General features: G+C 34.8%; 1 protein-coding gene across 2 annotated transcripts in view; it reads left to right on the forward strand.

Annotated features, from left to right (window-relative positions):
* The window catches only part of ZCCHC14 (zinc finger CCHC-type containing 14), a 111,594-nt gene that overhangs the window by 78,304 nt on the left and 8,864 nt on the right, over positions 1-24,426 (forward strand). For both annotated transcript variants that reach the window (XM_031950169.1, XM_031950168.1), the window contains exons 4-10: positions 14,212-14,283; positions 18,599-18,708; positions 20,300-20,394; positions 20,492-20,546; positions 21,408-21,690; positions 22,786-22,877; positions 23,726-23,853. In XM_031950169.1, the coding sequence (XP_031806029.1) occupies positions 14,212-14,283; positions 18,599-18,708; positions 20,300-20,394; positions 20,492-20,546; positions 21,408-21,690; positions 22,786-22,877; positions 23,726-23,853 (835 nt within the window). The remainder of the gene's footprint in view (positions 1-14,211; positions 14,284-18,598; positions 18,709-20,299; positions 20,395-20,491; positions 20,547-21,407; positions 21,691-22,785; positions 22,878-23,725; positions 23,854-24,426) is intronic.

Genomic DNA, 24,426 nt, shown 5'->3' on the forward strand with positions numbered 1-24,426 from the left:
AAGTCTCTCCAGGCCTCTCTGAAATCATCCTGCTGGTCATTTCTTACAGAACAATAAAATTCCATAACATTCATATACCATAATTTATTCAGCCATTCTACAATTGATGGGTATCCCCTCAGTTTCTAGCCACTACGGAAATGGCTGCCACAAACATTTTGGCACATACAGGTCCCTTTGCCTTTTTTAAGATCTCTTTGGGATATAAGCCCAGTAATAACACAATAACACTGCTCTCCAGAATGGTTGAATTTGTTCACAATTCCACCAACAATGTGTCAGTGTCCCAGGTTTCCCACATCTCCTCCAACATTCATCATTATCTTTTCCTGTCATCTTAGCCAATCTGAGAGGTGTGTAGTGGTATCTCAAGCTCTATATCTGAAAACCAAATATTGCTTTTCTTCAAATAAGATGAAAGGTCATTTTGTGTAATAATATAACATTGTTTTATTTGTAAGTATGTTGGATTATAAAATATACCTTCTGCATCATCTTTTTCTAAATCAGGGGGTTTAAAATTTACTATTCTTTTTCATGTTTTACTTTATTTTCTCTTAAATTTAAAATACTACTTTTGTTATTGATCAGTCATATCTGACTCATCATGACACCCCATTTGGTATTTCTTAGCAGAGATACTGGAGTGGTATGTCATTTCCTTCTCCAGCTCATTTTACAGATGAGGAAACTGAGGCAAATGAGGGTAAATGGAGTGATTTGCCCAGGATCACTCAGCTAGTGACCATCTGAGGCCATATTTGAATTCCTGTCTTCTGGCTCTGTCCACTGTACCACCTACCAGCTTACTGCTTAATTACTGCTTAGCAATCTGGAAAAAAAAATCAAATCAATGTCTGAATGTAAAATTAATATGCATTTATGCACATATAAAATGCCTACATTTCATCATTTTTAGAATATGTGACTTTTCTAAAATCACTAAGGAGAAGAATAGGTAAAGTGTTTCCCTATAAAAAATAGCTTCCATTTCACATTAGATAAGATGACTAATTAGAAAGAAAATTCAAAAGCAGACTAAAAGGGCTCTTCATTCCATCTGTATTATATTATATACTAGTGAATTTCTCCCCACACTGACCTTTATAAAATGAAACAAATTTACATGTGAAGTATCTCCCAAAGTAAAAGTTTTTCATTCTAGAATCTTCCCTCTATCCTTAACAGAGAAATCAAGTTATCTCTATCCTAAAATTAAACTTTTTTGAATAGCATGTTGGTTTTCTCTTGAGAACAACCCTAATAGCACTGAATATTTTACCTTATTTGCATGCGTTACCATATTAAGGTTATCATTCATATTTGGTATATGTCACCTGATCACCTTCTAGTTGTTTTTCTTCTTAGTATAAAGCAAAGATTAGCTGCCTGAAGGAAATTAGAAATTTAATTGAGAATTAGGGTAAGGAGAAGGTAAGCATCTAAAATTTTGGACAGTATGAGAGTAGCTTGAGGCCAAGAAAAGGTGGTATTTATCTGCTTGATGGAGTTGACTGAAAAAACCTGAGAGAGCTTCTTGCCTTCCTTGAGCAAAGGCAAAGCTTTGCTTCAAAGCCTTTCATCAGACATTCTGAAGCCACCTGTGATTCTAAAACTGTTGCCCTAACCTCTCTCCCAATGTGCTCTAATTCATTCGGTTTCCAACTAAATACTCTGGGATAATTCTGCCTTCAAGCTGAATCTTATCTGGACGGCAATAACCTACTTGATCTCACTTCTCAATGTTTAGTTAATATACTCTCACCCCTCCTTTTCTTTCCATCCCCTCCTTCTCTTCTTACCCCCTTATTCTCCCCATCCAGGTATCCTGAACTCATGGCTGCCAGTGTTCAAACCCCCCAGCTAAAGATTTTTAGAATAAGAACAATAGAATGGGAAATCTGCTGGTCAAGACAGGAAGAATCACTTTTGTACATATAAGAGTTTGCCTTGGCAAAGGAAAAGACTTCTTGTAAGACAGGAATTGAGGAGGAAAGAATTGTGGAAGGCATCTAGTTGATGTGAGGTTTCCATGATGGTACTCTCTCCTGGTTTTCCTGACTCTTCTTTCTCAGTCTCCTTGTTTTGTAATTATTTTTTATTAAATCTGTTTATTTTCAAAACATATGCTTAGATAATTTTCAACATTCACTCTTTTAAAACCTTGTGTTACAATTTTTTTTTTCCTTTACTTCTCCCCACTTCCTCCCCCAGATGGCAAGAAATCCAATATGTTAAATATGTGCAGTTCTTCAATACGTATTTCCACAATTATCATGGTGCACAAGAAAAATCAGATTAAAAAAGGAAAAAATTGTTTCTCAGTTTCTCTTGATCTTCATCCAGGTGACACCCACTAACTGTAGATGTCCCTCAGTGTTCTGTCATGGAAACCCTCTTTTTTCTCCATCTATACTGTTTCATCTAATCTCCGCTTGAATCTCTGTGCAGATAATTCTCAGATCTTGTTTAACGCTAACCTCCACACTTAGATCTTTAACTTCTTATATAAGATCTCAGATTGGATATCCTATAGACAACTTAAATTCAACATGCTCATTTTTCCCTCCATATCTTCTTCTCTTCCTCACCATCCTTCCAGTCACCCAAGCTTGTAACCTAGGTGTTAATCCTTTTCACCTTCTCACCCCATATTCAATAATTGGCCAGGTTCTGGCATTTTTTCCTTGGTCATGTGGCTCCTTCTTACCTTTCCAATCTTTTTTTTTTTTTTTAGACAGGTTACATTCCCCTTTTGGTTGTTGTTACATTTTGAGTTTTGAGTTTTCTCCGATCTCTCTCCCTACTCCACATTAGAGAAAGCCAACATTTGATATAGATAGATATGTATAACTACTATTTCCAAATATTAGTTCTTTCTCTGGCTGTGAATAGTGTTTTCCTTCATAAGTCCTTCATAGTTGATTTGAATGATCATATTACTCAGAATAGCATAGTCATTCACAGTTAACTCTTTTAATATTGCTGTTACTGTATACAGTATTCTCTTAGTTCTGCTTGTTTTACTCTGCATTATTTCATAAAAGTTTTTTCCATGTTTTTTTCTAAAACCAGTATGCTCATCATTTCTTATGGAATGGTAGTATTCTATCACAACCATATACTACAACTTAGTTTTAAAAAAAACTTTTTAAAAATACCTTTCCAACTGAGTGGATGCCCATCAATTGGAGAATGGCTGAATAAGTTGTGATATGTGAATGTTATGGAATATTATTGTTCAGTAAGAAATGACCAGCAGGATGATTTCAGAAAGGCCTGGAGAGACTTACATGAACTGTTGCTGAATGAAATGAGCAGGACCAGGAGATCATTATATATTTCAACAACAATACTATATGATGATCAATTCTGATGGACGTGGCCAACTCCAGCAATGAGATGAACCAAATCAGTTCCAATAGAGCAATAATGAATTGAACCAGCTGCACCCAATGAAAGAACTCTGGGAGATGACTGTGAACCATTACCAATCCCTATATTTTTGTCCACCTGCATTTTTTATTTCCTTCACAGGCTAATAGTACTCTATTTCAAAGTCTGATTCTTTTTGTACAGCAAAATAACTGTTAGGACATGTATACTTATATTGTATTGAATTTATACTTTAACATATTTAACATGTATTGGTCAACCTGCCATGTGGGGGCGGAGGGGATGGGGGTAAGGAGGGGAAAAAAATGGAACAAAAGGTTTGGCAACTGTCAATGCTGTAAAATTATCCATGCATATAACTTGTAAATAAAAATCTATTAAAAATAAAAATAATAAAGTAAAACAAAATAAAATATTAAACAAACAAATATCTTTCCAGTTCTTTAAACTTCCCTCCTCGACCTCCCACTCTTTCCTTCCAAAATCTAGTGACATTGGCCTCTTTGATGTTTCTTGCACAAAATGTTCCAACCTCTTCCAGGCATTTGCATTTTTTATTAGCTAACCTCATACAAGGAACTTTCCTTAGTTCCCTTTGAATTTATTTCCAAGTTTCTCTGTGTATATTTTTCTTGTATAGTTATTTGTACATTGTCTCCCCCATTAGTTTTTGAGCTATTTGAGGGTCAGAGACAGTTTGTTGATTTTGATTTTCTTTGTATCCCCAATGCTCAGGACAGTACTTGGCATATAATAGGTGCTTAATATATGCGATTGTATTTGCCTACACTGAAGTAAAAGAAAGACTTGTTTTAAAGATGAGTTAGTTAATGATAAACTAGTAGTTTCAGGTAACTCTAATATCCTTTCTGATGTAGGGTAGTTCAAGAAAAGTCTGTCTATCCTGTTGGCCAGTGGGGAAATAGTGATAAAGTCTGGCATGTGAGCGAGAGAGAAAAAAAAAAAAAAGCAAGATTTTTCATTTGTATCCCAGTACAGAAAATCATCAGTACATCCATCTCCACTAAAGTTCTACTCTTATGCCTCTTAGTGGCCAGAATTCTAAAAACAAGAAAGAAACAGGGATTCTTAATCATCTGACTGCTCTGGCAGTTTCATTAATCATAATACTTACACCTTTTCAGAAAAAAAATTTTTAATGAACAAAATATATAGGATTATGAAGCAAAACCATTATTTAAATAGTTGTTTTTAAACAAGTTCACAGCCCCTAGATTTAGTACCGTTAGTGAATATAGCTTGTGACCCTGATAGAGACTGAATGTAGGTTTGTGATTCTAGGATCAAATCTTGCCAAGTATGAAGGACAACTAAATTTTTTATCTCAGCAGACTGTCCTAAAATTAAGAGATTATGATCTACCTCAGTGGAGAGAGTATCCACATCAACAAAATTATACCAACTATCAATGAATTGTTAAAATATTAATAGGTTTAGGGTATATCTGTGAATTCATTCTGGAAAGCAATTTGAAATTATGCAAATAAAAAAAATAATTAACCAGTTAGTTAACAAATAAAATGATTTTTTGACCAAAAGATCCCACTGCTGCCTATTCTTTGGAGGTCATTGACTAGAAAAAAAAAAGTAGTTTCATAAACAGCAATATATTTACAGTAGTACTTTGATATGGTAGCAAAAAGCTAAAAACAAAGCAGATGCAGATGATGCCCATTGTTTGGGAGATGACCAAACTGATTTCTCTGTTCTGTCATTTTTTAGTTGTGTCCAAGTCTGTGGGAACCCATTTGGGGTTTTCTTTACAAAGATACAATAATGATTTGCCATTAACTTCCCCAGCTCATTTTACAGATGAGGACTCTGAGGTAAACTAGGTTAATGACTTGCCCAGGGTCACAAAGCTAATTAAGTCTCTGAAGTCTGGATTTGAATTCACAGCCTGACTCCATGCTGGCTTTTAACCCACTCAATCACCTAGCTGCCCAAACAAACTCTGATACTTGAATGTAAGAAATTTACTGTACTGCAAGAAACAATGAGAATGAACACAGAGAAGCATAGACTTATCCAAAAGGATGGAGCCACCCAAAAAACAAAATACACAATAACTACAATAATGTAAATGGAAGGAACAATTATCACAGAATAACTGAAATCAACCAATTCATTGATTGATTTTGTTAATTTTTTTTCTTTTTCAGCAAATTTATTATAAAAGATAGTAGAAGGGAAAGTGACACAAAGGACATTCTAGTCAATGAAAAATAAAATGTCAACGAAAATCCATTAAAAAAAATTAAATGGACAGATTGTATCATTCATTCATTCACTCAATAGGCACTTGCATGTTTGCTGCTATGGATGGGAAAATAGGAATGATACTTTATCCTCTTCTGATATTGTATCTTATACTTCAAAGAAGTTCACAGAAAGAAAGATAAATTAATGCAAAGAAAAAATTATTATGAAAAATTTTCAGAAAAAATTAAAGAGTTTCAGAGACTTCAGATACCGAATTGGTAAGGATTTTTTACGTGAATTGGGCTTGAAAGAATTGTAGCAGCATGAATTTACAAGTAATACAGTATAGCACATTTATAGGGTTTTCTGGATATTTTTTGTAAGACAGTTATAAAGTATCTGAAAAACCTTTTTAAAAAATTAAGTATTTGATGTTGAGTGAAGCAAGCAGAACCAGGAAACCATTGTACACATCAACAATATTGTGTCAACTATGATAGACTTGTTTCTTCTTAGCAACTAAGTGTTCCAAGGCAATACTAATAAACTTTAGATGGAAAACCACATCCACATCCAAAGAGAGAACTATGGAAATAGAATGTGAATCAACACATACTTTTTTCACCCTTTTTTTTCTTCTTTTTTTTCCCTTCTGGTTTTCCCTTTGTTCTGATGTTTTTCTCTCAATATGACTCATGTATGTAAAAATTAAATGTATATGTATATCCTTAAAAAAAACAATTAAAACAGAGGGAGAATGAAGTATAAGTAAATATTCAGGATGAAATATCTGTTTTATTACCATTCTTTAGTCATTTCTTCTTGATCTTTTTCACTAATCATCTCACACCAAGTGATGGGTGTCTTCCAAGGTCCTGTCTTTAGTTCTTTTCTCTGAATCCTGACAGTATCATTCACTCCTATAGTTTCAATTATTAACTTAATGCAGAGCCTGCAGCAAGGGAAAAGTGAACCTCAGAAAGCAAAATTGGAGTTGGTACTATTTGTGTGTCTCTGGGAAATATGTTATATGAGATTATTTCAGTAGAACTTAATACAGAGCTGTGATGACCAAATGATATGTATCAAGTTAAGTTTTTTTGGGGGGAAGGGGGAGGGTTGTTTATTTTGGTTTTTTCTTTTCAAACCTTAATGAGCTTTATAAAAAGCAGGTATTGTTATAGGAACTTTCAAATTTCATATAATATTCTATCATTTAATTAACATTTATTAAGCATTATATGCCAAGCACAATGCTAAGCATTAGTTAGGCAAAAAACAGTTCTGTCCTCAAGGAACTTACAGTCTAATGGGGGAGATAACTTGCAAATAAATATATGCAAAGCAAGCTATGTATAGCATAACTAAGAGATAATTAACTGAAAAAAAGCACGAGAATTAAGAGGGTTTGGGAAAGGTTTCCTATAGAAAGTGGGCTTTTAGTCTGAACTTAAAAAGCCAAGGAGATGAATAAAGCTGAGGAGAGAAAGCATTCCAGGTACTGGTAACAGCCAGAAAGAATGCCCAGAGCCAATACTTGTAATATTGTGTTGTGGAAGTAAAATCAACAGACCTTGACAACAATCTGGATATTGGGGTGGAGGGGGATGAGAGACAATGAGGAATCCAGGATAATTCCTACCTTATGAGCCTGAGAGACTAGAAAGATGCTGTTGCCCTCTACGGAAATAGAGAAGGCAAGAGGGGCAGGATTTAGGGGGAAAATAAGTTCAGTTTTGTACATACTGAGTTTAAACTGTCTACTGGACATGGAGATATCTGAAAGGCAGCTGGAAATGTGATTTCAGTTATGCAAAGAGAATAGAGCAGAACAGATAGACTTTATAGAGAGGGTAATTAAATCCACAAGAACTGATGAACTCAATCAGGTGAAGTTTTATAGAGGGAGAAGAGAAGGGACTGGGAAAGAATGCTAAGGGACACCCACAATTAGAGAGTGTGATCTGGACCAGTAATCCAGTAAAGGAAACAAAATGAGCAAACAGAGAAATAGTAAGGAAATCAGGAGAGTGTTACTCTGAAACCCTGGAAAGGAAAAAATATCAGGAAGGAGTTGATGATCAGTAATGGGAAGGAGAATGAGGATTGAGAAAAGGCCATTTGATTTAGCAACTAAGAAATTATTATTAATTTTGGAAAGAATCATTTTAGTGGAATGACAAGTTAGGAGCCATATTGTAAGGGGTTAAGAAGAGAGAGAGGAGAAAAAGTGGAGGCACTTTTTTGAGGAGTTTAGCCACAAAGAGTAAAATTATGTATGACCATCGTTAGCAGCAATGGAAGGATCAAGTAAGGTGTTTTTTGTTTGGTGGGGTTTTTTTTTTGGTTTCTTTTTCTCAGAATAGGAGAGACATGAACAAGTATATAGGAAGTGACCTACCTAGTAGATAGCTAAAAGATTGAAAAATAAGTGAAAGAGTGGGGATGGCAGAGGAGATGAGATGGAGTTGAGTCACCAAAAGTCACAAGTGATTAGCTCTGGTAAGGAGTTAGACTACATCATCAGCTAAAATGGGTGAAGGGTAGCAGATGGGGAAGAGAGAAGAGGGCATTGATGATAAATAGCCTCAATTTTTTTCCTGTAAAATACGAGGCAAGATTCTCAGCTGAGAAGGGGTGGGGGAATGGGACCACAGGAGGCTTAAAGAGGGAGGAAAGGTCTTTTACTTTCCTATTGGATACTTGAATGTCCCACTGGCATCTCAACCTTAACATGGGTTACAAAACTCATCAATTTTCCCATATCTAAATCTTCCCTGCCTTTCATCTTGCCTAATTTTCTATTATTCCAGTCACCCATCTTCAAAACATTGTTGTCGTCTTTCTTTTTTCTTCTTCTCATCCCACATCCAATTAGTGATAAGTACTGTCCATTTATTTCTCATCTTTATTTTTGAAATTTTCCTACCGTTTTCTGCCCTCACAATTACATTTTTTATATAACTGCTAAAGAATGCTTAATAATAAACAAATCTGACCAGTGTATTGTGTGTATTCCCCTGCTCAAAAAATAACTCTTTTAGTTCTTAGTACTTTTTGATATTTTTCTCATACTCTAGTGCTTAGTCTTTATTGTTTTCAGTCATTAGGAAAATAGAAAACTAAGAATGATTGATAGAAGTTATTTGTTAGGCTACATAAGTTATCCACCCATCCATAATATTATTATTCTCCTGTTTAAAAAATGTTTTGCATTATATCACAGAGACCTATTATTGTCTCAAATGCAGCATAATAGTGCATAAAATACATTTTTAATATCTATGATGATGATATAGGTACAAGTAATAGAATCTAAATATGGAAAGGTTCTTCACCAGAAAGTTGACTACCAAATGAAGATAAAGGCAAGACATGAAATAAGCATCACTATTCATCATTTCCTTGTTTTGACACTATCAGAATAAGAGAATGCAAAAAGTATTTGTATACTGAGACCAACTGGAAGGAGGCTTTAGTTTTGATCATTATGTTCATCACCAAAAAGTAGGGCCAACAGGTAGTCTTGAGCCCAACTTTTAAAAAACAAAAGAATAAAAAAATCTTGGCTGGCCAGTTTTACTGGTCGGTGTCTTTTCCTATTCAATTTCTTCTCTTTACAGAAAGGGAACTTCCCCCCCCCCCCGGGTGGCCAAGACAATTCTGCTTCCCTATTGCAATCATTGATGCCTAGGTAGCTACTTTGAGGCCATGTGAGGGGTGAACAATAATAAGCCTGCATAGGGACTGCTGTAGTGAAAAGAGCACTCACCTTGATATCAAGATCTGGTCCAGGCCTGGGGCAAGTCAGTCAGTTTTTGCATCTATGAAATGCAGAGCTTTTACCTGGATTCTACCTTCAGCATTTTGTGATTCTCTGTCTTCTACTTTTTACTTGAACATTCTATCTCTTTCACCTGGCTTTTGACATCAGAAAGTACTAAATTAAAGATAGCCATGAAAGGCTATCCATGGATCAGATATCATCGGGGTCCTCATATGGTCATCAAAAGCCCCTAAAATGGATTTAAATAATGTGGAATAGTTAATGTGGCTGAATTCAGACCAAGAGAAGTGCCTTGTTTGCTCATCCTGGTTTTGTGGGTTCCATAAATTGAAATTCGAGAAACTAGAATAACATCTGTATTTTGAAATAATAGAAAAATAAATCCCAGACAAACTATTTAGATTGGTATAATTTGTTTATTTGAAACTATGTAGGTATTGGTGAAAGCAGATAGCCATCTATCTAAACACAAGATATCTATGCTGTTCTTTATTTCTTGAAAATTGAATGTGTTACAATTCTTTTAATATGTTTTTATGTGCTATGTGCAAGTGAACACAGGAAGACACTGTAAAATTAGAAATTGCTTGGGTTTTTGTCATGATGTAAATTATTAGAATAACAATTTTTTAAGTCTTTAATGTATATTTTAAAAATTCACATGCTATTTATCAATGCTTTTCAGAACATTTTGGTTATTGGAAAGTTTTTCCATATATGTCCATAGTTACCACTGATAATTTATATGGGAAATGTTCTTTTCCTATCCCTCCCTCTCAACATTTCTTGTTTTGCTGCAAACAGCTTGGGTTTGATGTTATCAAAGTAGCAGAAATATTATTTGAATGGAATATATTTTAAGACAGTAGTAAAAATTAGCCTACACTGTCATCAGTACTATTTTTTGTAGCCTCTGGAACAATGAAATTATATGACAAACTGCACATTAATGAGAACCCATTCAGTACTCAGACGAATATTCTACATAATAGCAAATAAAAGAAGAATGAACTTAGGATAAGAATACATTTAAATATAGAAAATTCTGAATAATTCTTTATGAGGACAACTGTGCCTTAAAAGATTTGCTATCCTGTTATAATAGGTTATATATTTTGTTTTTATCAATTTTGTTTATATAAAAAAAATAGAAAAAAGACCAAAAAAAAAAAAAAAAACCAGAACACAACATTGTCCTGTGCCCAGCAGAACATCAGGAAGGATTTAAAATACATAACAATAAATTATTCAAGTTCAAGAAAGGAAATATAATAGTAAAAGAAATTATATTCATGAGTGTCCATCTTTTCTTTGCTTCCTTGTAAGTTGTTCTTTAATTCTCTGCTTTGTATTTTTTTTTTACTTTTCTTTTTTTCTCCTTTAATCCCTCTACTTCCCCCAAGCAAGTTATAATTAAGCACAGATATATTTGTACACACACACACACACAAAACCCAACCACAGACCCACATATATAAACATTTATATATATACACATGAATAGAGCAATATGCATACATATCTACATGTACTCAGACACATGTACACATTTACAGAGCATATATTTTTAAAGTCTGCAGATCATTAACAATGACTGTATCTAAAGATAAAGTTGAAATGAAAATGACTGAAAGTTTTGCTAAGTTTGAAAAAGTTACTAGTTTTTGTGAGGTAGTTGTCAGAAAAGGATCTCAAATCCTCAAAAATTGAAGTGAAATCATATCTACTCCTACCTCCAGGATGAAATATAAAGTCCTCTATTTGGCTTTTAATGACTTTCATGACCTGTCCTCACTCCCCACCTCTTCTTTATTATTCTTATATTTTACTTCTACATACTCTAAGATGCAGTAACAACTGGCCTCCTTGCTATTCTTCTCACATAACAGCATCTCCTTACTCTTTTTGCATTTTCACTGGCTTATCTCTATGTCTAGAACTCTTCCTCCTCATCTCTATTTCCTGGAAGCACTATTTCATGTAGATCTCAACTACGATCCCACGTTTTTTAAGAAGCCTTTCCCAGTTTTCCTATATACTACTTAACTTCCCTCTTAATAATATCTTTAATTTATCTTGTTTATATGTTTGTAAGTAGCTGTTTCCATAATATTTCATAAGGACTGTGAGCTCCTTGAAAGTAGCTGTTTGTACAAAAACTTTTCAATTTGATATAAGGGAAGCAGTAAACTGGGAAAACATTTTTACAGTTAAAGGTTCTGATAAAGACCTCATTTCCAAAATATATAGAGAATTGACTCTTAATTTATAAGAAATCAAGCCATTCTCCAATTGATAAATGGTCAAAGGATATGAACAGACAATTCTCAGATGAAGAAATTGAAACTATTTCTAGCCATATGAAAAGATGCTTCAAGTCATTATTAATCAGAGAAATGCAAATTAAGACAACTCTGAGATACCACTACACACCTGTCAGATCAGCTAGAATGACAGGGAAAGATAATGTGGAATGTTGGAGGGGATGTGGGAAAACAGGGACACTAATATACTGTTGGTGGAATTGTGAACACATCCAGTCATTCTGGAGAGCAATTTGGAACTATACTCAAAAAATTATCAAACTGTGCATACCCTTTGATCCAGCAGTGTTACTACTGGGCTTATATGCCAAAGAGATACTAAAGAAGGGAAAGGGACCAGCATGTGCCAAAATGTTTGTGGCAGCCCTGTTTGTAGTGGCTAGAAACTGGAAAATGAATGGATGCCCATCATTTGGAGAATGGTTGGGTAAATTGTGGTATATGAATGTTATGGAATATTATTGTTCTATAAGAAATGATCAGCAGGATGAATACAGAGAGGCTTGGAGAGACTTACATGAGCTGATGTTAAGTGAAATGAGCAGAACCAGGAGATCATTATACACTTCAACAACGATACTGTATGAGGATGTATTTTGATGGAAGTGGATTTCTTTGACAAAGAGATCTAACTCAGTTTCAATTGATCAATGATGGACAGAAGCAGTTACACTCAAAGAAAGAACACTGGGAAATGAATGTAAACTGTTTGCATTTTGGTTCTTCTTCCCAGGTTATTTTTACCTTTTGAATCCAATTCTTCCTGTGCAACAAGGGAACTGTTCAGTTCTGCACACGTATATTGGATCTAGGATATACTGTGACGTATTTAACATGTATAGGACTGCTTGCCTTCTGGGGGAGGCGGTGGAGGGAGGAAGGGGAAAAGTCAGAACAGAAGTGAGTGCAAGGGATAATGTAAAAAATTACCCAGGCATATGTTTTGTCAATAAAAAGTTATAATTAAAAAAAGAAAGAAAGTAGCTATTGTTTAGTTGTTAATTCTGACTCTTTGTGATCCATTTGGGATTTTCTTGGCAAAGATACTGGAACAGTTTGATGTAGAAGACTACAGATAGTAGGGGAACTCTGGGTGAGGTATAAGACCCTTCAGTCCAGAGGGAACCTGCTAACTATGTCTGGTTCGGCTCCCCATCTCCCTTAAGGGCTCTCGGCCTTCTTGAAAAGTGACAACCTGTGATGACCGTGTATTTTAAAATAGCCGGAGTCAGGAATTCAGGTTAAGGGAAAATCTTCAATCTTTATTCTCAGTAGAGGTGAAGAAGGATAGGAGGTGAAGGGGGGTTAGCAATGTGAGCAGCTGCATCAAGAAGCCAGTCAGACCAGAAGCCACCCAGCAGTCTCTCGCTGCTTATCTCCGCCCCTCTGCTCCACCCACCAAAATGGTCATTTCCTATACAACACATCAGGACTTGCACAAAGAGTGGACGGCGGGGCCATTCTTTCTCCAATCATATATATTAATAGAGTATGGTCCAATTACTATTTAGCCTCGTGTGCTTGGAACCTCAGTGCATCAACTCTAACTTCAGCCCATTACAACAACCTATGTTTTAATTAAAGTGGTGTGATACCAAGTGGCAAAGAGTCATCTCCATACAATAGCAAATTGTTTAAGTGGTCCTGCCTGTGCAGTGTTGCTGGTTATATAAGGTTATTAGGCTATATAAGGCTGAGAGAATTTGGAATAAACAGACTCCATGTTTTGAACATCCATATGAGTCTCACTTCATCACTCCTTCACTAAGATCAAAGATTCAGTCTGGTCATAAAATCCTCTAGAGGGCTAGTCCAGATGGTATATTTTGGCACCCCAGTGTGGGAGCTCTAGAAAGCATAGTATATTTTAGAACCCCAACTTGAGAGCTCTAGAAAGCACACAACAATATGCTATTTTCTTCTCTAGCTAATTTTGCAGATGAGGAAACTGAGGCAAAAACAGCATTTTGGGATCACAAACATGTCTGAGGCCAGATTTGAACTCGGGTACTCCTGATTTCAGGACTGGCACTCTATTCACTGTGCTGCCTGCTTGCTTTTTTTGAGACTAAGAGTGGTTTGTTGTTGAGGGAGGGCAGGTTTACTTTTGTTTGTGTTACCTAGTGCTTCAGATAGTTCCTAGGCCGTTAGTTAGTTTGTTCAGACCTATTGCTTTCATAAAAACTCAGTGATGAAAGATTCACTTGTGATACTATTAAATATATGCACAAATTGTTGAAATTAACAATGACTGTGAAAATATTAAGGAACAAAATTTAGGCTTAAAACTTGAGTAATATTTCTTTTGAAATACAAATTCTTTTATAAATTTATTTTGACTTTTTGGTGCTTTTTTATAAGAATGTTTCATCTAATTAGTGTATAGTGTATTACAAACTTAGTACATTCTATACATGTGCTAGCTAATTTATAGATATGTATTTAAATATTGTTGTTGTCTTTTTGTGTGTTTTTTTGTAGGTCTTGTGGTCTGATTCTTCAATAACATCACTAACCAAATCTTCCACTGAAGTGACTGAATTTATTTCAAAGGTAAGGGACTCCAGAAGGGTTCTCTTCTTTTGTTTCATGGCCTTTTTTAAGCATGATGTTTCCAAAATTGGTATATTGTTAATGAAACAATTTTGTTGCCAAGAAATGAAGAAATAAAATCAAAATGCTACTCCAAAAGGATGTGTAGCATCAATCATGGATGTTTTTGCTATGTATTGTATATTAAAGACAAAAACTTAAGTAGTTCTATGGCTATGCTGCACCTATCATATATTTCAATCCATTTTTGTAGTCCTCATTTTATGGAATGGCTATAACAACAAAAAGTGAATAGAATAGAAAATTTTTTCCTAAATAGTTTTAAGACAGAAGTAGAAATTAGCCTTCATATTATGGATATCCTTCAAATAGTAAATATCAAAGTCATACTGATTATATATTTTGCAGCCAAAGGTGGAGAAGATGTATATAATCAGATAAAAACAAGACCTGCAGCTGACTGGCTCAGATCTTATTTCAAAATTCAGACTTAAAGTGTGGATAACCATCTGATGGTTAGCTCATATATAGGTATGAGCTAAATAACATCCCTTATGAATATGAAGTGGAGGTGATGGATAGATTTATGGGATTAGATGTGCTAAGCATAATAACTGAAGAACTATGGATAAAGGTTCAAAATATTGAACAGGAGACAGCAACAAAAGAATATCCCCAAGAAAAAAAGGGCAAAAAAAGCAAAATGGCTGTCTAATGAAGCTTTACAAATAGAAGAGAAAGGAAAGGGAAAGATATACCCAACTGAATGAATAATTCCTGATAATAGAAAGGAGAGAGAAGGTTTTCTCAAATGAGCAATATAGAGAACTAAAAGAAATAAATTTATAATAGAATGGGGAAGATAAGAAATCTTTTTGATAAAAATTATTGATAGTAGAGGGAGTTGCATGCAAAAAAAACTCAGGCATAATAAAAGACAAAAATGGTAGGGATTTAATAGAAGCAGAAGAGATTTAAGACAACTCTAAGATACCACTACACACCTGTCAGATTGGCTAAGATGACAGGAAAAAATAATGATGATTGTTGGAGGGGATGTGGGAAAACTGGGACATTGATGCATTGTTGGTGGAGTTGTGAACGAATCCAACCATTTTGGAGAGTAGTTTGGAACTATGCTCAAAAAGTTATCAAACTGTGCATACCCTTTGATCCAGCAGTGTTACTACTGGGATTATATCCCAAAGAGATTATAAAGAAGGGAAAGGGACCTGTATGTGCACGAATGTTTGTGGCAGCCCTTTTTGTAGTGGCTAGAAACTGGAAACTGAATGGATGTCCATCAGTTGGAGAATGGCTGAATAAATTGTGGTATATGAAAATTATGGAATATTACTGTTCTGTAAGAAATGACCAACAGGATGATTTCAGAAAGGCCTGGAGAGACTTACACGAACTGATGCTGAGTGAAATGAGCAGGACCAGGAGATCATTATATACTTCAACAACAATACTAGATGATGACCAGTTCTGATGGATCAGGCCATCCTCAGCAACGAGATCAACCAAATCATTTCTAATGGAGCAGTAATGAACTGAACTAGCTATACCCAGAAAAAGAACTCTTGGGAGATGACTAAAAACCATTACATTGAATTCCCAGTCCCTATATTTATGCACACCTGCATCTTTGATTTCCTTCACAAGCTAATTGTACAATAATTCAGAGTCTGATTCTTTTTGTACAGCAAAATAATGTTTAGGTCATGTATACTTATTGTGTATCTAAGTTATATTTTAATATATTTAACATCTACTGGTCATCCTGCCATTTAGGGGAGGGGGTGGGGGGGGGTAAGAGGTGAAAAATTGGAACAAGAGGTTTGGCAATTGTTAATGCTGTAAAGTTACCCATGTATATATCCTGTAAATTAAAGGCTATTAAATAAAAAATAAAAAAAAAACACTAAAAAAAAAAAAAAAAAAAAGAAGCAGAAGAGATTAATAAGAGATGGCAAGTAACCAGGATGTATCATTATTTATTTAGAGTCATACATCCCTAGAGAATGAAGTCAAGTGAGTCTTTAGAAGCATTGCTAACAATGAAGCTAGTGGAGGAAATGGAATTCCAGCTGAGTTAGTTTAAACCCTAAAAGATGATACTGTTAAAGTGCCGCAGTTAATATGCCAGTAAATTTGGAAAAATACAGTAGTGGTCACTGGATCAGAATAGATCGTTGTATCCCAATACTAAAGAAGAGCAATATCATCAAGAAGTGTTCAAATTACTGAATAATGGCATTCATTTTACACATCTGCAAGATTAAATTTAAGATTTTACAAGCTAGGTTTCAGCAGTATGATCTGCAAATAACCAGAAGTACAGGCTGGTTTTTTGAAGAAGCAGAGGAACTAGAGACCAAATTGCCAACATTCACTGGATTATGGAAAAAACAGGGGACTCCCAGAAAATCATCTACTTCTGGTTCATTAACTTCACTAAAACCTTTAACTGTAGATCTCAATAAAATGTTGGCAAATTATCAAAGAGATGATTTCACTTGTCTCCCGAGGAACTTGTATGTGGGCCAAGAAGCAAACAGTTAGAACCAAACATGGGACAACTGATTAGTTTAAGATTAGGAAAGGAGTACAAAAATACTATATAGTCACCTTATTTATTTAACCTATATGCAGAATATATTATATGAAATATTAGACTGGATGAATCAAGAAATATCAGCAATCTCAGACAATACCGCTTTGATACCAGCCTCTTCTCTTTCACCTTAATCAAGAGGCTTCTTAATTAAGGTGAAAGAGAAGAGGCTGGTTTAAAACTTAATATCAAATAAAGCTAAGATCTTGGCAAGTGGTCCCATCACTTCCTGGCAAATAGAGGGAGAAGAAATTGAAACAATATTAGATTTTATATTCTTGGATCAAAGATCAATGTAGATAGGGGCAACTAAATGGTGCAATTGCTAAAGCATCAGCTCTGGAGTCAGGAGGACTTGAGTTCAAATTTGGCCTCAGATGCTCAACAAACACTTCCCAGTAACATGGCTTCAAGAGTAGGATATAAGGAAATCTGAGCATTGCAAAATTGATGCTTTCGAATTGTGGTGCTGAAGAAGACTTTTGGGAGTTCCTTCAGTACTTAAAGAAATTAATGCAGGCTGTTCACTGGAATGTCAAGTCCTGAAACTGAAATACTTAAGCACTTTGATCAAATAATGATAAGGACAGGACTCATTGGAAAAGATCCTGAAAAGAGTTGGAGTTGAGTTGAAGAAAAGTGGAAAAGAATTGAAAAGAATCTAGGCAAAAGGAAAGGGGGCCAGTATAAGTTGAAATGGATAGATAGTGTCATAGAAACTTGGACATAAACTTGGACAGACTTTGGCAGAGGGAAGGATTAGAAGACCCCTAGGATCCCTCCTAGGGGTCAAGAAGAGTCAGACATTGTTGTACTACTGAACAACTACAAGTTGTTAATCTGAAAAGACATTGTCATCAGTACCATCTTTGTAACCTCGGGCATAATAACATTACATGACAAACTATACACCAATGCGAAAGGAATCAGGGATGATAGCCCACAGAGTAAGAGAAATTTCTTCAGTAAGATGTTAAAAAATTGGGGCAGGAATGGTAATGATTGTGGTATGCCTGTCATTATGATTACTAGGTAGTGTGTCTCTTAACAATTTGCTTTCTTCTCCATTTTTCATCCTTGTTTCAATTTTTTTTCCTTTTAAAATAATGGGGGTTAAGTTACTTGCCCAGATTCACACAGTAAGTGTCTGAGTACAGAATTGAGCTCAGATTCTTTTGAATCTGAGGGGTTGTGCCCTATGAACTGTACCACCTAGCTGCCCCTCATCTCTTGTCTACAAGTCTCCCTTTTTTTTTTCTCCTTGTTCTTCCTGTCTCAACAGTCTTATACTACAGACATATTTTGTCTCCACAGTTGTAAAATTTTGCATTTCTTTTGGTTCAGTGTCTATGAGCTATTGTAGTATTATAATTTACCATACTAGATATCACTACCTATATATGTCCTTCACTTGAGGGATTCAGTTGATATAAAATGAATTTGTTCAATGTTTTATTACATTTATCTTATATATCAAGTTCATTTTAATTCAAAAATTTATTAAATACCTACAATAGACAAGGCAATGAAATGCAAAAAAATGACAGTTCCTACACTTATGGATTTACTATACATTCATCTGGATAGGTAGTATATATTAAGGAGACCCATACTGTTTTTTTATCCATTGACCTAAACTTTATTTTGATCCTCTTACATTTGTCTCATATTTCTTATTTTGTTTTTCCCCCCCAGTTATCTCAGCTATATCCTGAAGAAAACTTGGAGAAATTCATTCCTTGCCTATCTGGCCCAGATTCATTTTACCTGGAGAGAAACCACATGGACCTGGAATCGGACCTTAGGTAATTCTAGGAAGGCGCTCATATTTCCTGGAAAGGGTATACTATTCTAGAGCCATAAATAAGCCTGGAAAGGGGGAAAAGGTACTGCTTTTATAAGGACCAGTGAAGATTGCTAGCCTGAATCACTGTATAAAAATCCTCCTACTCTCATCCATACATATCTTGGTTAGCCCAAACCTAAGATAATTCTCTTAATTTGCCTTTCAGATGACAACTTTGAACCCATATATACCTTCTTAAGAATTTTCCAAATCAAATTTTCTAGAATAAAACAGAAAAGCAGCAGAAACTGGTTTTTTAGAGTGTAGATAATAAAATTTCAAAGTCTAATGATAATATTAACTGTCCCTTTCAATAATTGGCAATTAAGACTGAATCAAGATTAAAAGTTGTTAGTTATCCAAAATCAAAAACATTTACCCATACTATTTTTTAAAATCATAACTAGAGAAAACTATACTTGTAGCCATATGCAGAATTAATATAAAAAATAACAAAATTAAATTAAATACAAAGATATTTTGTAGGAAAGACACTGTCATATGGAGGGTGGGGTAGCAATGACTTTTCATGTATAAAGGTGATACTTTTGTTACATCTTTAAGGAAAAGCGATGAGCTATGAAGTAGGGTTGAAAATACATGGAGGGAATCGTGGAAGATAGCCATGTGTGAGGAACAGAGGAGACCACTTTGGTTGCCTCAAACAATTTAGGATCAATGGAGATGGAAAGATATGTTGGATCAAGGCTGGGAAGGATTTCATAAGCCATACAAAGAAATTTGTTTTATCCTCAAGATAATAGGATTGCCTAAGGAGTCCAATTTGTGTTTGAAGACAATCACTTTGGCAGCAGAGAGAGATTAATTAGGAGTCGGCAATAAATGATGTGTTGGCCCTGTGGATATAGATAAGAGGTGTCTCGTTTGAGAGATATAGTGAAAATGGAAATGCCAGGATCTGCCAAGTGCTCCCTGATAGACTGGTACTGCCTTGCACAACAGTTGGGGAGTTTTAGAGAGAGGTGGAGGTATCCAAAAAGCCAGTGGTGATGGTTAACTTGAGTTCAGATGAAAGTAAGGCTAGATATATAAAGCTCTGAGTCATTTACATAAAGGTGATAATTAAATTTTTAAAGTTGATGATATAACTAAGATAATAGGGAGATAGAGGAAGGGTCTAGATTTTGATGAAAATAAAAAATGGATTTTAAGAGGAATGACATGGAATGTTTAAGAGACTATATTGAGATAATTTTAGTATTTAATTAAGGAAATTAAGTCATGAGTCAGGTGACAAAGTCCCATTGACAGTCCCACTAGCTGAGGTGTGGGATAAAAGAGTACTTAATGAAGATAGAGGAATTGAGAATTTAGGGAATATGAGAGAGGTCAGTATGAATGATGAAATTTCTGAGAAAAGAATAGTGTACAAAGTGCTGAAATTCTTGAGAAAGAAGGAATGACTGAGGGGTCAAGATGCAAGATTCACCATGATATAGGTAAAATGTTAATCCATTTGAAAAGATGATTAATACTTAATTTGCAATAATAATTAGGTGTTTGGGTTTTGTTTTTTTTTTTTTTTTTAGGTATTTGGCCTCATTACCTTCTCACATATTGAAAAATGACCATGTTAAGAAATTTTTCAGCACTTCAACTCCTACCCAACAACTTCAAAGTCCAAGTGAGTTAGTTTTGGTGTGGTTTTTTTTAAATGAATTTGAATTTTTCAGAGTAATAGTTATACATAATTGACATCACTTTTAATTTTGCATTTATAGGTCCTGGTACCCCTTCCCTTTCTAAAGTAGGTACTATGATGGGAGCATCTGGAAGGTAAGAAATTCTTCATCAGTTAAAATTTTTCAGATAAGAAATTATATAAAGTATCCCCTTCCTTTCGAGCCATTATTTATCATGTATGACTATGGATTTGGGTACACGCAACTATAGAGTTAAAGTTTTATAATCCACTTGATTTTAATATTTAGAAAGGATTTTTCTCAGTGTATACTTGAAGTTAAACTAGTTAACAGAAAAATCTTAGAAACTGAATAATAAAGGCTCATTAATGAGTTTTAACTGATGATTATCTGGTTTCTGCATAGAAATAATAAGTAAAAATAACAACAATCCAGTCCATGTTTAAAAATACTCAACAATTGGAGCAGCTAATTGGTGTAGTGGATGGAGCACCAGCCCTGAAGTCAGGAGGACCTGAGTTCAAATTTGACCTCAGACATTTAACATTGCTTGGCTATGTGACCCTGGGCAAGTCACTTAACTCCAATTGCCTCAGCAAAAAAAAAAAAAAAAAAAAAAAAAGAAAGAAAGAAATTAAGTCATCACTAGGTTTAAAGAGACTAAATACATAAAAGCAGGAGTCTCATTTTCCATTATGCTAAAAGAAATTACATTTGATAACTATCAAAATGCTAAATTGTGATTTTTTTTTTTTTTTTTTTTTTTGCTGAGGACTCGGGTCTCCTCCTGACTGCAGGGGCTGGTGCTTTATCCACTACACTAACTAGCTGCCTCTGACTTAATTTCTTTACAGTTAAGTCCTGAAATTGAGAAATGTTCATGGTGTTTATATCAAAAATAGCTATAAATCCATATTACTTATAATTTTAATGACAATACAAAATAGTTATGTATCACAAGCTAGTGCTAAATAAATAAAAATTGTACTTTCAGGCCTATATGTGGAGTAGCTGGCATTCAGTCTTCTCAGAACAGTACACAGCATCATATTCAACACTCTGCTAGTGCAGCTGTTGCACTGCCCCACTGCTCTCATTCAGGGAGTACTGGCTCATCATTGACCTACCGAACCCAGATGGACACCTCTTCCCCCATATTAATGTCTTCCAGTCTTCAAACCCCTCAGACCCAGGAACAAAATGGGATTTTAGACTGGCTCAGGAAATTGCGTTTGCACAAATACTACCCTGTTTTCAAACAACTCACAATGGAGAAGGTAGAGTTATAAGTGATCCAGCATTTTGATTTTTTTTATTCTTTTCTCAGCTTGTATGCCTAGCTGGGAGCAAGTTTAATTTCGGGGGTGAGGGGGTCGGGGAGGGGAGAGGAGGGAATCTGAAATAATATTGCTTTGGTATTAGATAATTAGAAAATAAATTAAACCAATTATGTGAACTCTTACTGCCCTCTACTGGCTAAAAGTGATGTGAGGATTTTTAGATTAGTTTAATTTCCCACACACACATTCTATTTGAACTTAAAAATTGTTTTGGGGGAGATTAATTAAATTAATTTACTAAATAATCTGTTCTGTGTTTCATTTTCACGTCCTTGAAAAGGAAGAAAAGGCTAAACTATACTAATTATGGTTCTCTGAAACTTTTGATTTAAATTCTTAAGTTGAAAATGCCAAGTTTATCCTAAAGATTTGGGTCTTTTTTGTTGTTGTTATTTAATATTTAGTCTATAGCTTATCATTCTTATTAGATGGCATCTATTTGCTTGTGACAAGTGCCACTTTATAAATAGGGAACTGTATCTTTTAAAAACTTTTTATCATTTTGAGAGGAATGGAGCTTGTTTATCAAGGCGTTCCTTCTTGCAAACCCTCTCCGTGTGGGACAGAAAATACAAAAGCTGGTACGTAGGTGATTATAATTTAGTTGTAAGTTAGTTATAATTTAGGAAGCAATAAAATAAAAATATGTTGTTACACATTTTGGGGAGGGTTGGGGGTGTGGTGATGGTGGAATGAGATAAAAAAACCAGTTGCTTAGTTTTACTTTTACAAGTGAAGATTAAGCTATAACTTGAGGTGCATGTGGCATTGTGTAGCTAGTCACTGACCTTTTTATGAATTCGCTCAGTGAAGGGGCCCTTTTCAAATTCTCAACCCCTACCCAGGTTAGAGGTTCATTCCTTGAAACTTCAGAACCATAGACTCAGCACACATTTCTTGGTGTTTGGCCATCTTAATTCTCCAGTGTCATTGGGATGGCATAAAGTGACTATTAATTAAATTCACCATCATGGTTTCTTTCAGAATCCACGTCTGATTTATAATGATTGTTTACTTTATTTCTCTTGTAAGTTTTTGAGCCTGACTGAGGAAGATTTGAATAAATTTGAATCCCTGACAATGGGTGCAAAGAAGAAGCTCAAGACTCAACTGGAGCTAGAAAAGTAAGCATGAAAGCCATTCTTGATTTATAATAGTCTAAATGATTGACTTTTTTCTTCAGAATGCTTTACAGGATAAAAGCTTTATTTGCTTTTAATATTTATCCATTTAAAATATGGATAATAATTAAATTAATTCTTATAAAATACTGCAAATACATCTCATGTAAGATATCATTAATGGTGAATTTGAAAATAATTGAAAGGACTGATTTAATCTTCATCTTGACTACCCATCTGACATCTCCTTCTTAGGAAATATGTGCCAATAATAACTGTTTGTTATTCTTTGTTTACAAAGAATGCCACTTTCAGGAGAGGGAAGGTAGATGTAGCTGGAAATTAAAGTCATGTAAAAACATATCAACAAATACTTCAATAATAATTTTTAAAAATAAAATTATATGAAGAAATATTATCCCAAAATACAATTTCAATAGTTTTGTAATACTTTACAATTTACAAATCATTTTTTTCCACAATAAATCAGCAACATAGGTAGTAAAAGTAGGATTATGCCCAATTTATAAATGAGGATGTTAAAACTCAAAAAGATTTGTGACTTACATAATAAGTAGATGTGGAATTGAACTTTTTGATTTTGACTTTGCTTTTGACAGGATCCATGATACAGTGAAAGACCACTTTCTGGCAAAGTATTTACATGGGCTAGTGGGGGAAAAATTATGGAACTTGAAGGGACTTGAGAGATCATCTAAGCCAGCTTAGTACATGCTGGTACAACAGCTTCCATTGTGTTTTAGCTATGCTACATTGTCCCTCAAAGCAAAATTTGGGGATTGCATGAGATTCTTAAGTGACTAGTGATTAAGTTGCTTCTCTTTTTCTAGGGAAAAGTCAGAAAAACGGTGCCTGAATCCCTCTACACCATCTTCAGTAACCAATAGTGGTGTAGCCAGAGTTCCCCCTACTAGCCATGTAGGACCTATACAAACCATCCGTGGAAACCATGCTGCAGGTAAATATTTTAAGTGGAAATTTTGTCCCTACTTTTTAAAACAAAAGTATTTTTAATTAATAATTTTTCATGGTAATTAAAAAAAAGCCAATTGACTCCCTGAGAAGTCCATTGAAATTTACTAGCTACCAGCTAAATTTTAGGGGATTTTATGATATAAAATAGTTAGCATAACTAATAAAATTACAAATACTAACTACTTTGTAGTTTCATTACTTTCTTGGAGAGCTGCTAATAAAAGCACAGGACTGCATGAGGTTGTCCTGCAGTGGTAAAAGAGGAATTCTGATTAAAAACAAAACAAAACAAAAACAAACAAATGAAGACATTCTCTCTCTCTCTCCTCTTTCTCCCCCCCCCCCCCCCCCCCCCATACACACACACACACACACACACACACACACACACACACACACAGCATTTTGTAATAAGTACTACATTAAGTGCTGAGGATACAAATAGGAAAAGCTAGATAGATTCTGTTCACAAGAAGTAAATCCCAATTCAGGGAAATAAGACATAAAAGAAAGTTTCGCTTTAGAGCAGAAGGAAAGGCCCAGGAATCTTAAGTTT

This window comes from Sarcophilus harrisii, chromosome 2 (assembly GCF_902635505.1).
Source record: "Sarcophilus harrisii chromosome 2, mSarHar1.11, whole genome shotgun sequence".
NCBI lineage: Eukaryota > Metazoa > Chordata > Mammalia > Dasyuromorphia > Dasyuridae > Sarcophilus > Sarcophilus harrisii.